The sequence below is a fragment of the Carya illinoinensis genome, chromosome 1, assembly GCF_018687715.1.
Source record: "Carya illinoinensis cultivar Pawnee chromosome 1, C.illinoinensisPawnee_v1, whole genome shotgun sequence".
Lineage (NCBI taxonomy): Eukaryota > Viridiplantae > Streptophyta > Magnoliopsida > Fagales > Juglandaceae > Carya > Carya illinoinensis.
In genome coordinates this window covers 9,623,989-9,642,267 of record NC_056752.1, presented here as the reverse complement: position 1 = coordinate 9,642,267, position 18,279 = coordinate 9,623,989, and the positions used below count along the sequence as shown (strand labels likewise).

The 18,279-nt window shown below is 36.7% G+C and overlaps 1 protein-coding gene across 1 annotated transcript; it reads right to left on the bottom strand.

Annotated features, from left to right (window-relative positions):
* Window positions 1–13,661: 13,661 nt before the first annotated feature.
* Window positions 13,662–14,587, bottom strand: LOC122309867. The gene is made up of 2 exons (XM_043123603.1): window positions 14,178–14,587; window positions 13,662–14,038 (listed from the first exon to the last, which is right to left on the bottom strand). Exons 1-2 carry the CDS (start codon window positions 14,386–14,388, stop codon window positions 13,794–13,796), a joined length of 456 nt encoding a protein of 151 aa, XP_042979537.1. The 5' UTR covers window positions 14,389–14,587; the 3' UTR covers window positions 13,662–13,793.
* Between the last annotated feature and the right edge of the window lie 3,692 nt (window positions 14,588–18,279).

Sequence of the window (18,279 nt, the reverse complement as noted above, 5' to 3'; positions counted from 1 at the left end):
TGCTGGGAAAAACTAAAAGACACGATGGGAAGTAAAATCTGGTTCTACCTCCAACTTGAGGTGAAATTGGTCGCGGTGGTTGCCATGACTATAAACAGATAGAGTTTAGTTTGGGTTGTTTAGCAGTTCATGTATTTGATACAAACGATTCCAGGTTGAACTGATGGGAATATAAATTATTGGTTGAATGAATTCCAAGTTTGTCTCTTGTCATATGTATCTGTTTTTTTATCCTCAATTTATTTGCATTCATGTTTATGCATGCCAATATCAAATAATGAGTTAGTGAATCGTGCAATCTAAGTTAGTGATTTTGTACAATCTACATCCTCCAATGTACATTTTAAGATTAATTTCCTGCCAATATTCCAAGAAACTCCAGAAATTCCCCAAATCAGTATCAAATTCTCCAACTCACATCCTCCAATCTAGTCTAAAGGCATGTACAAGATCATTGATCATCAAAAAAATTGAGAGAAGAGACTACTAATTTCATGCAATTACAGTGACTCATTTCGTGCAATCTAACTTAGTGCATGCCAATATTCCCAGAAATTTCCCAAATCAGTGTCAAATTCTCCAACTTATTTCGTGCAATCTAGGCTAAAGGCATGTACAAGATCATTGATCATAAAAAATAAAAATAAAAAAATTGATAGAAGAGCCTATTGTATGCATAAAATCAGGGGAATTCAGGAGAAATCATTTCAAAAAGAAAAACCCCCTAAATCATTCTAAGGTAGCACAAAATCAGGGGAAATAATGAAAAATTTGTACCATCAAAACAAGTAATGGAAGACAAAATCACCTTTGGCTAGGGTTTTCAAACAGTGTTGTTGATGGATCAGCTGTTGTTGATGAAGGCAAAGAGAGCAGAGAGAGCCGTGAAGAGCAGAGAGAGAACCGGGAGCAAAGAGAGAGAGCAATGAGAGAGCCATGCCTTAAGCAACGAGAGAGCAAAGAGCAGAGAAGAAGAAACGAGCATGAAGAGAAAGGAAAAGAAACGAGCGAAAGAGGAAGGAAAGAGCCGTTCCGATTGAGAGAAAAAAAAAACAATAAAAATAATATTTGAAGAAGAAAAATGACATCTTCAAAGATGAATAAAGACTGTTTATAGTTATTCATAATTTTACATATAAATAAGCCAATGTAGATGATTTTAAGGAAAATTTATTCAAATTTGAGGATAAAGATGAAGATAAATAACTCATTGCTAGTGCTCTAACTACTTTATTCTGCCATATTTCCTACTCACGACATGTCTTTATCCTGCCTATTGCCGCATATTTTTTTCCAAAAACATATATGATTCTATAAACCCCATGCAAGTCATTCAATGTAATCGATGCCAAAATCATAAACAGTCAAGTAACATGATCAAAGTGGCATATGTGCATCATCATCTCTCCCATGCCAATTCCTGAAGTAATTTTGCCTAAAGTCTGTCCATTATGAAATCAATGGTCTTTTACATTATTTACAACATTATAAATGACAACATAGAACTTAATTAATTAATTAGTTAATTGTATCAACAGACATAGTCCCTCAGAATAGGCATATTATTCTTCTTTTACAAGCAATTCTATCTTTATTGTTTTTCTTTTTTTAATTCACAAGTATCAGAATTCCATCTTCCCTTAAAGCTAACATCACAGTCTTGATCTATTATGATTTTTGTTGGGGCTTGAACATCCGTACACTTCAACTATGCTTGAAACAACCATACAAACATCTCTGTATCTTCACTAGATATCGACCCTATGCCTAGAAGTATGGATTGACCATGATGAATTATACCAACAAATAGTATAAACAGCATCTCGTACCTATTAGTCAAATAAGTCGTATCAAATGTTACGACATCACCAAAGTATAGGTACAATGTCCTACTTCGTGCATCAGCCCAAAATACATTTCTTAATCTATTTTCTTCATCCAAGTCCATAGTGGCATGAAAATTACAATGCATATCATGCATCCTATCAAAATATTCCAAGAGTGCCACCCTTGGCAAAGGTGTCTTGCCTTGTCAGTGAAATTTTGAAAATCTTTTTCTATGAACTCAAGGTTCTCATAGGCTCCCACTTCAACAACAAATGCACCAGAGCTCTTATTCATCCTTATCCCAGCCCTGTCATTCAATTATAACTTCCATTTATCAAGTGACGACATCTAAAATATCCAAATTTATGTGGGTTCAATCCATGACTGTGTGCAAGTTCTACAGTAGTTAATCACCACTAACAATTAACAAACCGAGCATTGATTTTTGCCTTACATTTTGGCTTTGTTATGGGACATGGCTTCGATACATTACTACCACTATTTGTATGCTGACCACCCCTTGAACAACCAAGTGTTATATATTTCATTGTCCCTCATTTAGTCCTTTGTATCCTCATATCAAATCCCTCTTCCTTTGCATAACGCTTGTAATAAGCATTTAGTGTAGCTTCATCCTTGAAAGTCATCCCAGATCTGGGTTCATCAACAAGTGTAGGTTTAGGATTTTTCACACTACCATTCTCATCAATACCCCTCTCAGCATCCATCTCACAATCTTCCTCTGACATGTAATAATAAGCACATATAGTTAAACAACCAAGAATTCAATAAGGAATTTTTAAAATATAAAGTCTTACAATTGACTCACTAGTTTAAATAGTGCACAATCCACATGCTCGCTTGAGTGGAAACTTGTACCTTTCTTACTTGCAGGGAGCTCCACCATCACACTCTTACTAGTTGTTTATGAAGTATTGTCATGCCCACTTTCAGCAAATTCCTCAACTTTTCTTGATGCATCTATGCTAATTGGGGCTACAAAGTGGTTAAAAGCTAATAAGTTAATTAACTTTGACGAACCCATTAAATAAAGTTAAAATTTGATTAATAATATTACGCATAATAAAATAATCAAAGAATGTATTATATTACCTAACAACCCCAAATATAGGGGTAACAAGTTGAATGAGCATTGGTGCTTAAAGATGGAGCATTATGATTTCTAGGAGTAACACATGGGTTTGGAGGTGGAGCATAGGGATTTGGTTGCATGTATAAATTTTCATTAGCATATGGAGTTGGACCATATAGGTTTGCATGACAGGGATAGGGACTTGGATCAGGATAGGGATTTGGATGGGCATTAGGGGTTGGAGGGAGACGATAGGGACTTGGTGTAGGATATGGATTTGGATGGGCATTTGGGGTTGGAGGAGCATATAGAGGTTCTAGCCCAACAACAGATATTCTTGGCATAGCATCATAAGCCTAGATAAAAAGCAAAGCAATAGCATTAGTCTCAATTTGCCAACAATATCAAGAAAAGGTTGACAAAAAAACCTATAAACAAAAACATGACCTTCATAGAGTTTGAACAATCCATCAAGGATATGTTTGGCGGGTCATTATAACCCGACACCTTATCTTCCTTTTTGCCCTTCGAGCTTCATGCTAAAAAAATAGCATACAATACTATCGTCATTTAAAAGGCAAACAATTTAAGAATGTCAACTTCTTAAGAAGGCAAACAATTGGTTAAGTGCATGACATTCAACTATTCCTATTTTCTTCCCAAAATTTTTAATCAATAAGATGCAGCACAATTCTTTGAGTGGCAACCCATCAAATATATAAATCGAATTAACAAAACTTCAAACACTGCAGAATTAAAATGTAAAAGTAAAATCTAATTGATAAGAATTTGATAAAGTCAAGATGAGAATCTAAACAATCATTATTATTGAAAAATAAATAGGAAAAAAAAATCATTTCAAAACATCATGAAACTAAGATGTCTACAAACTGGTAAATTCTATAACGTACAAATAGGATAAAAAAAAGGTTTGCTTATTGTGTTAAAGTGTTGTGTGCGTAATTGTAATATGTAATTAAGTAAATATAGCTCGGCACTTTGAGGGCCTAACCTCCAAACACTTAACAATATTTTGGATAAAATATGATGTCTTTAAAAATATGATGTCTTTCATTAATGATCAAGTGTAATATTTATAAACAGTAACAATAACTAAGATTGGACTCATCCAAACCATACTTACTGGACTAAGGAAATAACAGAGGACTTAAAGGGCTTAACTAACCCACTAACACATAAACCCACCTTTCTAAATGTGGCCCATGACCAAGTCCTATTAGATAAAAAGAAATGAAATAAGAAATTACAAAAATAACCCTGGACTAATTACAATTGCCCCCTTAGACATAAACTTGATTCCTATTGCTTCTAGAATTATAACATACTCCCCCACTTCAAAAGACCTTGCTTGCAAGGTTTGGAAACTTCCTCTGATGCTCACTCGATTCCTCCCAAATAGAATCATCCCTTGTGAAATCCGATAGACTAAATCCTTGTAACTGAACTAATTTTTCATACCACATAAATTTCATAGTAAGTTTAGTGAAATCCCAAAGAATTGGTCCCAACTAATAGAGCTAATTCACACCTAATACAAGGTCAAATGCTACCAAGGGTAGTGAGTATAAATGTGCTAAAAATGATTGACCTTGTAGTTGAAATGGGACTACCTCACAACATTCCAAACTTGGTACCTTGCCACCATTACTGTTAGGTTGCTTCTTATATCAATTAGGACAACGATTGATTGGTCTCTTACTACATCCCATAATCACATAGTCTGTGAGAACGATGTGCCCGAAATAGCATGAAGGGAAATTCTTAATAACTCTCCTTTTTCAGTAGGCTCTTGGACGGCTCCCATCACCTGTTTGGGAATACCCTCACATACTACATCTTCTCCTTCTGGTTCTAGTCCTTTCAACAAAAATAATTTAGGTGCTTGACACCTATGTCCCAACTGGAATTTTTCATCATGGTAATAGCATAGTAATTTTTCTCGCCTTTCTTACATTTGGGATGGGGAGATTCTCTTAATAGGTATGGTGGGTCTTATGTTGGGGATAAGTGGTGGGTTGTTAGGCTGGGGATTTCTTGCTTCAGAACTTGGTGGAGGTGGGGATAGTTTTAGTATGGGTGCAAGTGCAGGTAGTCTAGGGGTATTGGGTTGAGGGTAGATCGGGTGGTTTTTAGTATTTGAACCTATGATGCACCTCTTCTTCTTGTAACCTTGCAAGTCCAAAAGCAGCTGACAGTGTTGTAGGCTTAAACATGGTCACCACAATCCGCAAGTCATCTCATAGTCCACTTAAAAAAATACTGATTCAAAGCTTTTTAGTTCGATCCTTCTATAAGGCCCTCACCCAAAAGCCCAATTCTTGGTATCCTTGGAGAAAAATCTGGAGACATAAGGCTCCTCCTAAAGTCTCATTCTTTGTATGGATTGCTTCCCTGGGAAAGATACTTATCATAGATAATTAGAGGAAAATGATGATCATTATTACAGACTGGTGTTGCATGTGCAGAAGAGGAGGATAGTCGGTAGACCACCTCCTTATACACTGTGATACAACAATGGCTCTTTGGAATGAGGTATTCTCGTGACTGGATATGGCTTGGGTGATGCCTAAAACTGTAGAGGTAACATTGGCCAGCTAGTCAAATATACAGGGCAGAAAACCAATTAAAGCCATCTGGAAGATGATTCTCCTATGCATTATGTGGTGCGTGTGGCAGGAGCGAGATGAACGGACCTTTGAAGACCAGGAAAGATCAGTGGAGGAGCTTAAACTTTTATTTTTTAGAACACTTTGTAACTGGACTATTGCTGTGGATTTTAATGGCATGGCCCTGCATGATTTTCTTGTCTCTAATGTGCCTACCTAGTTAGGGCGTTAGAGTTGTAATAGTGGCTCTGTCATTGATCAATATAAATCGTTTATTTATCAAAACAAAAAAGTCCACTGATCCTATTGAATAGAATCTCAAATTCGGTTTTGTATTCCTCCACTAAGTTTGTCTAGTGGAGCTTTGTGAAATCCCTAATCAGGTCCTTATAAGCCGAAGGCCCAAAATGGACATTGAGAACCACCACAAATTCCTCCCAGAATGGACTAGGCTAGAATCCATCAACCAACAATACCATGAGAGAGCCTTACATTCCATATGTAAAGAAGCAATTTGCAATTTGAGTTCTTCTAGAGTATTATAGTAAGCATAAAATTGTTGGGCCTTGAGAATCCATTCCACGAGTTCCAAACCACCAAACCTTGGAAAATCCAACCTAAATGTCTATTCTTGAATCCCTGTATTTCCATCAAATAGAGGATTATTATTGATTTTCATCACTGGTTCAGAGGAGCCCTCACCTGAATTATTAGCTCTTGTTGTAACAACCAATTGATTATAGCTGGCAACCAAATTACTAATCTGCTTTAGCACCATCTCTAGCTACTACTGTTGCCGCTCTTGCTCCTCTCTCCATTGAGTTGTCTCGCCCTTCAGAATAGACACTGGATCAGCAAGTCGAGAGTGACAAATACCCTCCACCATTGCCTAGGAACGTGACTCTGAGACCATTTGTTATGTGCATAATTGTAATATGTAATTAAGTAAATATAGCTAGGAACTTCGAGGGGCCTGACCTCCAAACACTAAACAATATTTTGGATAAAATCCAATGCATTTCATTAATGATCAAGTGCAATATTTATAAATGGAAACAATAATAGACATTGGACTCATTCAACTCATATTTACTGGACTAAGGAAATAACTGACGACTTAAAGGACTTAACTGACCCACTAACACATAAGTGCATATTTGGGATTGTGGTGAAAAATATAGCTTATAGCTTTAGAATTTATAACTTATAATTTAAGTAATAAGTTCTACTATTAAAAATTTATTTACTATTTGGTAATCATATTTTTAAAGCACTTTCAAACATATTACGTTTGTTTGGAAACAAATTAAAAAAGTACTTTCTGAGGTAGAAATGACGATTATTTGAATTTTTAAAAATTATGATCATATCTTTAAAAGTTTGAAAGTTGTAATTATCTTAAAGTTGTAAGGATATTTTTGTCTATTGACAGTCTTTTTAAAATTCGAATTACATTTCGCATTATTTGAAAAAACACATTTGAGAAAAAGCACCAAAATGATGCTTTTCCTCAAACGTCTTTTTAATTTATTTGAGATTAAAAGTGCTTAAATATTTAAAACCCAAACGACCTAAATTTTTCATTAAAGAGTTTCTAAGAATATTTAAGTACTTTTTAAGACTTCCAACGCAACGCCAAACATGCCCTAACCCACCTTTCCAAACGTGGCCCATGACTAAGTCCTATAAGATAAAAAGATATAGAATAAAAAATTACAAGCATAACCCTGGACTAATTACAATTGCCCTCTTAGACATAAACCCAATTCCTAATGTTTCTAGAATCATAACATAAAGTTTAAAATTTTGGACTGAGTTCTTTTCACCCCATCAAAAAGAAGTACTAAAATCTGAAGTTTATATGTATTAGATGCATATTATACATTATATATAAACACTAAAATCTATTGTTTTCACAAACTATCTCATCTCATCTCACCGTTATAACTTTTCCAAATTCTCATATAAAATAAAATAAATAATTCAACTTTTTCAAATCTCAAAATAAAAATCAAATAAACGATTCAATTTTTTTAAATCTCAAAATAAAAATAATATTAAAAAAATATGCAAAATAATATTTTATTTAACTTTCAACTTTAATCTCTACTCATCTCATCTCATATGTAAAAACAAATAATGCCTAACCTCTCTCTCATACTTGTAGAAGAAATTTGAGTCTAGATTACTATAGTCTATCAATCGATATTTTCAATAGCAGTGTGGCATATTTCTTGATATACCTCCATGCATGTTAATAAAGGAACTAGATTGTTATTTAAAAAAGAAAAAGAAAAAAGGGAACTAGATTTACCCAAATCGCAAGGACTCGGGGCCAAAACTATGTAGTCCGAGTTGGGAAGTGTTGAGTACTGTAGAGTCTGGTCAACACCGCTCGAGCGGAGGCATTGGCCGCTCGAGCGAAGTTAGGCAGAGTTGAATGTTCAATGTCAGCTCGACAATGAGCTCAAGCGGATGTGAGAAGTAAGTTCGCTCGAAGCGCTTGACATAACATGCATTTTACACAGATCACGGGTTTTTTTTTTCGCCATTTGACTATATATATGATTATTATATCATATGGCCGTACTGTAAAAACAGTGTGGACGTACAGTGATTGATCCATCATTATAGTGTGATATTCCTCAATAATAAAATCCTCTGCAACTCCTGTGGATGTAAGCAATTTGCCGAACCATGTAAATCTTGTGTCGTGTGTGATTGTTTTCTCGTTCCATATTTACTTTCACTTTATTGTTATCATTTTTTACAACAATTGGTATCAAGAGCCAGGTTCGGGTCTGAGAAAAAAAAAACGATGGCTGGAGATGAATTGAAAGTATTGAGAATCGAGAAGTTTGATGGCACGGATTTTGGATACTGGAGGATGCAGATAGAGAACTACCTCTATGGGAAGAAAATTCATCTTCCACTAGTGGGAAAATAACTGGAAAAGATGGATGATGCTAATTGGAACCTGTTAGATCAACAGGTTCTGAGGGTTATTCGATTAACCCTGTCGAGATCCGTTGCACACAACGTCATCAAGGAGAAGACGATTATGGATCTCAAGGCGGCTTTGTCAGGTATGTATGAAAAGTTGTCAGCGAATAACAAGGTACATTTGATGAAAAAGTTATTCAATTTGAAAATGGCAAATGGTACGTCTGTTGCACAACACCTGAATGATTTTAATACTATCACAAATCAATTGTCGTTTGTTGAAATTGAATTTGATGATGAGATACATGCACTGATACTATTGGCTTCACTGCCAAATAGTTGGGAAGCCATGAAAATGGCTGTCAGTAATTCTGCTAGTAAATCTAAATTGAAATATGATAATATTCGTAATTTGATTTTGGCTGAGGAGATGCGCAGGAAAGATTCAGGCGAGACCTTGGGTTTGAATTCAACTCTAAATGTTGATTCTCGAAAGAGATCAAATGACAAGAACTCAAACAGGGGAAGATCAAAATCAAAGTACAGGAGCAAGAGTAAGTCGAGGCTTGGACAGCAGGCAACTTGCTGGAATTGTGGCAAAGCTGGCCACATAAAGAAGAACTGCAAAAATCCTAAGAAGACCGAAAATTATAATGCTAATGTGGTAACTGAAGAAGTACAGGATGCACTATTTCATTGTCCAGTTAATGACTGGATACTGGATTTAGGGGCTTCCTTCCATACATCTTCCCACCGGGAGCTAATGCAGAACTATATTGCAGGTGATTTTGGAAAGGTATATTTGGTTGATGGAGAGGCTTTGAACTTAGTGGAGATGAGAGATATTGATATTGCACTCCCTGGCAAGAACAAATGGACCTTGCAAAAGGTCATGCACATTCCTGAGTTGAAGAAGAACCTCATTTATGTTGGGCAGCTCGATGAATGTAGTCATTCAGTGGTGTTCTCAGATAGCACCTGTAATGTCACAAAAGGGGCATTGGTATTAGCTCGGGGTAAGAAAACTGGTATACTATAAATGACTACTGGTTTGATTGACACTATTGCTACTACCGTTGCAGAGAGCACAACAGATTTGTGGCATTGCAGGCTTGGCCATATGAGTCAGAAGGGTATGAAAGAACTTCTGTCTAGATGTTAGCTATTAGAACTGAAGTCTGTTGATCTCAGTATGTGTGACAGTTGTGTTATAGAAAAACAAAAAAAGGTCAGCTTCTTGAAAAGTGGCAGAACGCCTAAGACAGGAAGATTGGATCTTGTGCACACAGATGTGTGGGGTCCTTTCCCAGTGGCATCTCTTGGAGGTTCTCGCTACTATGTCACGTTCATTGATGACCATAGTAGGAAGGTATGAGTTTATTTCTTGAATCATAAATCTGATGTATTTAATGTATTCAAAATTTGGAAAGCCATGGTTGAGACAAAGACAGGCTTAAAACTAAAATGTTTGAGGTCTAACAATGGTGGTGAGTATGTCGATGGTGGGTTCAAGGAATATTGTGCAGCTCTGGGTATCTGAATGGAGAAGACCATTCCTAGGACACCACAACAAAATGGAGTTGCTGAGCGTATAAACAGAACCATTAATGAGCGTGCTAGAAGCATGAGGTTGCACACTGGACTACCACCCACTTTCTGGGCAAATGCAGTCAGTACTGTTGTTTACTTGATAAACAGAGGGTCATCAGTTCCACTGGATTGTGGACTGCCTAAGGAGGTTTAGAGCGGGAAAGAGGTCAAATTTTCTCACCTTAAAACTTTTGGCTGTCTTTCTTATGTGTTTATTGATTCTAATGCTCGTATTAAACTTGAGGCTAAGTCAAAGAAATGTTATTTTATTGGCTATGGAGACGAGGCTTTTGGCAATCGTTTCTGGAATGATAATGGTCGAAAGATTATAAGAAGCAGGAATGCGATTTTCAATGAGAAAATTATGTACAAGGATAAGTCTAGTACAGCTTCTGTAGTAGCTCCTCAAGAGCCCGAGTTTGTAAGATTGGATGACCTACCAGAGGCCACAGTGCAGTGTAGAGATGTGAGTGACGAAGAGAGTGGGTCCAGTGCACCCACTCCTCGTATTCTGCAGGCAATTTCAGAATCGTCCACTCTTACAGTTGCAATTCCCAGGTTAGTTAGAACTATACGTCCTCCACAGCGTTTCTCACCTACTTTGAATTACATTCTATTAACAGATGGTGGAGAACCACAGAGTTACAAAAAAATCTTGCAAGATGAAAATTCTAGCAAGTGGGAGTTGGCCATGAAAGATGAGATGGATTTCCTGTTAGGGAATCAGACATGGGAGTTGACAGAACTTCCATCAGGAAAGAAGGCATTAAACAACAAATGGGTGTATTGAGTGAAAATTGAGTATGATGGCAGTATGAGGTACAAGGCCAGACTTGTTGTAAAAGGCTTTCAGCAGGAACAGGGTATTGATTACTCTGAGATCTTTTCTCCTGTGGTGAAGATCACAACCATCAGGATGGTACTGGCTATGGTTTCTACTGAAGATTTATTTCTTGAGCAGTTAGATATGAAGATAGCTTTTCTTCATGAAGACCTTGAAGAAGACATCTACATGCACCAGCCTAAGGGGTTTGTGCTACAAGGAAATGAAGGTTCAGTTTACAGATTGAAGAAGAGCTTGTATGGCCTGAAGCAAGCTCCTAGAAAATAGTACAAGAAATTTGATAACTTCATACATAGTGCAGGATACATTAGATATCAGGCAGATTACTGTTGCTATGTCAGGCATTTTGACAATTCTTACATTATTTTGTTGTTTTATGTGGATGACATGCTTATTGCAGGGGCTAGTATTGATGAGATCAATAATCTGAAGAAGCAGATGTCAGAGCATTTTGCAATGAAGAATTTGGGAGTTGCAAAGCAAATCCTTGGCATGAGAATTGTCAGAGATAGAGTCAAAGGTACGTTTAGACTCTCACAGGCTGAGTATGTGAAAAGGTACTCAGCAGGTTCAATATGGACAAGGTCAAACCAAGTGGCACACCCTTGGATAGTCACTTCAGACTCAGCAAGAATCAGTCACCTGAGTCAAAGGAGGAACAAGATTACATGAGTAAGATTCCTTATGCCTCAGCTATTGATTCACTTATATATGCTATGGTTTAAACAAGACCAGATATTGCCCATGCAGTGGAAGTTGTGAGTAGATACATGAGTAACTCCAGAAATCAATATTGGGAAGCAGTGAAATGGATTTTGAGGTACCTAAAGGGCTCCTTAGAAACCTGTGTTTGTTTCTCTAGAGAGAGCTTGGAGGTGCAGGACTATATTGATGTTGATCTAGCTGGAGATATTGATAGCAGAAAAAGTATTACGAGCTTTATTTATACACTTGGTGGTACTGCAGTGTCATGGGGGTTCTAATCTATAGAAAACAGCTTCTTTGTCTACTACAGAAGCTGAGTATATTGCAGTGTCAGAGGTTGCAAATGAGATGATATGGCTACAAGGCTTCTTGGAGGAATTGGGTAAAAACAATCAGAAATGCACTCTCTACAGTGATAGTCAGAGTGCCATATTCATTGCTAAGAATCCAGTATTTCATTCTAGGACCGAGCACATTCAGATCAGGTATCACTTCATACAATCATTGTTAGATGACGGACAGTTGTTACTTGAGAAGATTTGTGGAAGCAAGAACCCTGCTGATATGTTGACAAATGGTGTTACACTTGAGAAACTGAAGTTGTGCGCAACTTCAGTTGGTCTTCTAGCATGAAGACAGGGGCAGTGAATTACAAAGGTGGAGGATATCATGTTTGAGGAAGATGGTGATACAACGAGTGTACTAGTCTCCAAGTGGGAGAATTGTTGAGTACTGTGGAGTCTGGTCCACACCACTCGAGCGGAGACATTGGCCGCTTGAGCAAATTCAGGTAGAGTTGAATGCTCGATATCAGCTCAACAGTGAGCTCGAGCGAATGTGGGAAGGAAGTTCGCTCGACGCGCGCTCGACACGCCGCTCGAGCGAACATGCATTTTACACAGATCTAGGATTTTTTCTGCCGTTTGACTATATATATGATTATTATATCATATGGTCATACTGCAGAAACACTGTGGACGTACAGTGATTAATCCATTATTGTAATGTGATATTCTTCAATAATAAAATCCTCTGCAGCTCTCATGGATGTAGACAATTTGCCGAACCATGTAAATCTTGTATTGTGTGTAATTGTTTTCTCGTTCCATATTTACTTTTACTTTATTGTCATCATTTTTTAAAACAGGAAACTTCTCAATAGATGATTTCAATGGACTTTTACTTTATTCATCTGTCGTCGAGGCATTAACAGTCCCCTAATAACACTCTTACCACATCAGCAATTTTACAAAAAGTACAATGGACTCATTATACTGGACGATAAAACGCACATCCTTTTCACCCCTTGAAAAATGGATTTAAGCCCCATTAAGAAAACTCCCGAATTTCGGAAAGAATCTTTGCCAACTTAGACAAAACAATCACGACAAAAGAATAGGGTTTCCATCTGCAGCTCTTCTCGTTGGCACTGACCTCCCTTAACGAAAAGGAAAAATATAATTGTAAGTATAATTGTGTACTAATCTGTGCACCAATATAATATGATTGATCAAAAAGTAGATTTTATTTAAAACAGTGTTAATTTAAAATTTAAGTATGAATGAATCAAAATTAATATACAGATTAGTACGCGACTGTACTTCTATATACTAAAACTCCAACGAAAATGCCGTCACACAAGACCTTCATGATAAAGAAGAAGCTAGCCAAGAAGATGAGGCAGAACTGACCCCGAGCATTGGCAATGGGCTATCTATTATCAAATCTAAAAGAGAATTTTAATGTGGTCTTTTAGTTATAATATAGACTTCTAAATAGATTAATCCACATTAGACTAGTCATTTTAACTCTAAATAATAATATACACATTATTTATTTTTAATAATATTTGATAAGTTTTTGTTTAATATTTTATAAATACACTTTCATATATTAATTTTTAAAAATAAAATTATTATTTTTTAATTATTTTTTTCTTTAACTTAATTATTTAATAAAAAATAATTGTAGGGGAATGAGAAATGGGAAGAACCTAGAAGTAATAGAAAAATGGATAAAATAATAAGATGAGATGAAGAAACTGGGAAAGAGAAAAAAAAAGTTTATGTTCTGGCGAGGACAAACCGAGGGAAAGCGAAGTGAAAGAGAAGTGTTAGGTAAAGAAATAATCAAATGCTCTTTTAGCCCGTGTACAGGAGCTATCCTAATATAAAGAGTAACTAATATTTATTGTAGCATAAATCTCAAATTTGAAAAGTTTAACTAGGTCAATATAATTTTTTTTTGAAGCATTTTTCTTTAATTTGCATTGTGCAATGACAATGCTTTTAAGTTGCAGAGTTCTGCTCTCAGGTTTCAGTTTCTTCGTTGTGGATTGAAGTCGGATCCTCCAATTACCAGCCTGCGCAGGCTCTTCAACTTCAACTACCAGTCTGCATCGTGGATTGCCTGCAAGAAGCAACCATGATCAGTGAAGGAAAAAGGAAAAGGAGCACAGGAAATTAAAAAATAAAAATAAAAAATAAAAAAAAATAAAAAGAAGAAGAAGAAGAAGAAGAAGAAGAAGATGCTATAATCAGTAGAGAACCCTTCATGAGATCTTGCTTATTTGTTGCACTAGCAGATTGAGCAGGGTGGTCTGATCTTTCTTTCGCCCCTGGCAAATTGAGCTCCCGTACTTGGATTAGAGTCATCAACATTACTTCTCCAACCACCACATGTATAAATGATCCTGATATTAAAACTAACCCAAAAATCCAAGCTGTTGCAAATGCCAGTGCAGGAAGGATATTGTTCATAGAAGATGCGATGGAGGGGAAAAGGCACCAAGACAAGACTAGGGGTGTGCAAAATTCCGAAACCTCCGATTCCGTCCGGTTCCGCTCCGATTCCTACTCCGGCGGAGTCGGAAGTTTCGGAACTCGGAATCGGAATCGGAATTACTCCGATTCCGAGTCGGAAGTCGGAATCGGATTCGGTAACCGTTTTGGTTCCGAATTCCGAGTTTCGAATTCCGACTTATTTTTTTAAAAAAATATCCAAGTGCAAAACGACGTCGTTTTGCACCCTTATTGACTGGAACGGCGTCGTTCCATTTAAATGGGAACGACGCCGTTTTGAATCACGGCACCGTTCTTCCCGAGTCCCGACTGCCATCACTGCAAGAACACAATCTTGCTTTACTCTCAGTGCTCTCAAGTCTGTCTCACGGTCTCACCTTGACAGTTGACACCTACGTAGCTCGTTGCTCTCACGCCGCACGCCGCAGCCCCCGACGGACCTACGTCGGCCGTAGACTGCCAGATGTAGCATCGCCACACGGCCGCAGTGCCAAATCCAGGTATATTTTCCCAATCGGTGAGATTAATAGCTTGTATATTAATAGAGTATAGATCCTGCGTTGGTAACTTGGTGGCCCGGTGGGTATAGATCTCATAAGATTAATAGAGTCCTGCGTTGGTAACTTGGTGGCCCGGTGGGTACGTACTCGATCGGCCACTACGTACTGCTGGTGATAGTTATAGAAGGCCACCTGTTTGTGAAAATGTCACAACGAGAGTCTCGTTGCCCACTACGTACTTCTTTTTTCATGTAGCAAAAGAAGGATCAAAGTTGAGAAAATATCATTTGTTTCCACTTGTGATCCAGTACTTGCGATATATCATATATAAATATCATTAGATTTTGCTTCCCAAGGATCATGGCAATATATAGTAGCTTGTATATTATCATCCAGCTCCTGAATTAGATAATAAATTTAAGTACTAGTAGGAGTGCATGCATATTTCTTCTCTGCATTAATGATAGACCATGTTATAAGATTAATAAATCAATCATATATATTAGGTTGATCTTAAAATAGTTTTATGATCTCTCTTGTCATATTACGAAAAGGAAATTAATGATCAATCTGGCCACTAAACAGAACTTTCCCAAACCCCATACAACTGGACATTTTCACCCTTGGAAGCAAAACATTTATAATATGCAAGCTGCTTAGTCTGAAAAAGAAGTCCAAAGTTACTTTATTGCATTTATCGGGCTTGAATAATGCTTCTTACAATATTTGAGAACTTGAAGGTTGGGAATGCTAAATAACATTAATGCATGATCCATAAGGCACGGGTTGTGCAAAGTTGAAGCAACCTTTTACTTTAGATGGAAAAAAGAAAATATTTCCTAAGAAATATCAAACGTGCACTACTTTTCATGCTTTGTGAAGCCTTTTGTTAAATAAGTTAAAGTTAACAAGGCATAACAAAATAGCAAGGTTTAAGAAAATCATAGATGAGAATCTATTCTGAGAAACCTTAATTATGTTGGTACCTTAGAATCACCGAAAGATCATTACCTTTTCTACTTTAAATTGTGGAACCCTTAATTATGTTGCAACCTTAGAATCACCAAAAGATCATTATCTTCTCTACTTTCTCTTCTACTTTTCATCTGTTATTTCTTTACTAACTTTTCTCCCATCTATGAAGAAGCTAGCCACCCTCTATCTTATATCGCTTTTACTTTCATTTTACAATATTTCCCCTTTTATCCAATCTTTTTCATTTATTTACTGGGAAATGTTTCTCTTTTCTTTCTTTTAAAACTTCTTCCCGATCCTCCCTTAGCTGATCTCATCTTGATTCTACTTTTATTATCCTCCCAAAAACTATTACTATTTAGAGCTACTAATGATCTATTTTAAACTAACAATAATATTAGTTTAGTCTACCTTCACTTTTTCTAGAAGCAGCAGGAAATAAAGTGACTGACCTGAAAAACAGTTTAACTTTGTTAATATGAATGGCTGAAATATGGTTTCCTAGCTAGCTACCTAGCTTAGCTTGTAATATGTATGAATGACTAATATTGGATCAATTTTCATGAGAGATTTGAAAGCATGATAAACTATATTATCATTATTATAGTTATCAGTATCAACTATCAATATCATCATCATCCAATTAAAAGTGTGGAAACAGGATTAATCACCCGCTAACTCAGAGCTCATGTATGCATGCTAGCTAGAGATTAGTAATTTGAAGTTGACTTTACCAGTAGTCTTCCAATTAATCAAGTCTCATCATCAATATCCATGATAGAAGTTCATCTATATTTTTAAATGTCAATTGGAGATCATATATATGTTGATTACATAACATATATATAATACAGATGATCTAGTACTTAATTTTGCATGCCTGAAAACTATTTAGTTTATTATATAGGCCAGTCATGCTCATATGTGTAGATTGTTATTGATCCATATATACAGTAGTAAATTCTTAATTATTTACCAAACTTTGTAAAAATAAAAAATAAAGATGTGTTCATCGGAAATTGAGTATTTTCTTAGTAATTAATAAGGAAACTAATGCAGAGGCATTAATTAATAAGTTCTTAATTAAGTACTCCAGACAATATATATATATATATATATATATATAAATGTGTTATCGCATATATTAATTTTCAGCATCATCATTAAGTGATGGTGGGTAACATATTCATTTAGCTGTATTGCCATCCATTTATTATATGATTCACCATGATCCCTTAATTATGGTGAATCTAACTAAATGTGTCAGATTTCAAGCTATGGAGGAATAACCATATGGGATGCCAGAACAAGATCAGGATGCCACAATTCCGTCCCCAGCACCGAGATCCAGACCCACTTCCAGAACACAAACTTCATGTGCAAGTAGTCGATTCCCACTCCTGGTAAACATAGAAGATGAGGATACATTTAATGATGAGGAGGAGATGGGGCTTGGGGATGAGCCGGATGTACCACCACCTTCATCCACGAGGACCAGACCACCACGTCCACGATCAAATAAAAAAAGGTCGTGGACGTGGGAACATTTCACAAAAGTTGACGGTGATCCCTCGGAGCCGCACGCAGCTTGCAGCCATTGTGGCACAGAAGTTGCATGTCATTCAAAGAAACAAGGCACTGCTGGTTTGATATCACATCTAAATAGTTGCCAGAGGTATAAGATAGCGAAAGGATTGGCGGCCTGAGATCAGACAACGCTAAGTTATGAAACTTCTACTGCAACTGATGGTACGCAATCCAAGAAAATGGTCATCCCTCAATATAGTGAGAAGATGTTGAGAGATGCGCTTACCGAGATGATCATCAAAGATGAGATGCCTTTTACTACAGTTGAGAAAACAGGGTTCCGATCGTTTATCAAGCTTATTGAGCCACGATTCCCAATGCCGTCACGGTATACAGTGATGCGAGATTGTATGAAAAGGCATTTGAAAGAGAAGGCTGAGATGAGACAAATGTTTGTGACGACTGGCTAGAGAGTCTCATTTACGACTGACACATGGACGTCTATACAGAATGTTTCATACATGTGTATTACAGCACACTACATAGACAGTTCATGGACTTTAAAAAAACAGATTATTGGATTCAAAGAAATAATTGATCATAAGGGTGCATCAATTGGGGCAGCGATGGATGATTGCTTAAAAGATTGGGGAATACAGAAGGTTTTATGCATTACAGTTGACAATGCCAGTGCTAATGATACTGCAATTGAATGGTTCAAGCGGAATACGAGAGTGAGAGATGATGTCATCCGGGACCATGAGTTTATCCATATTCGTTGTTGTGCTCACATAATCAACCTGATTGTGACTGAGGGGTTAAAAGAGGTTAACGATTCTATTACAAA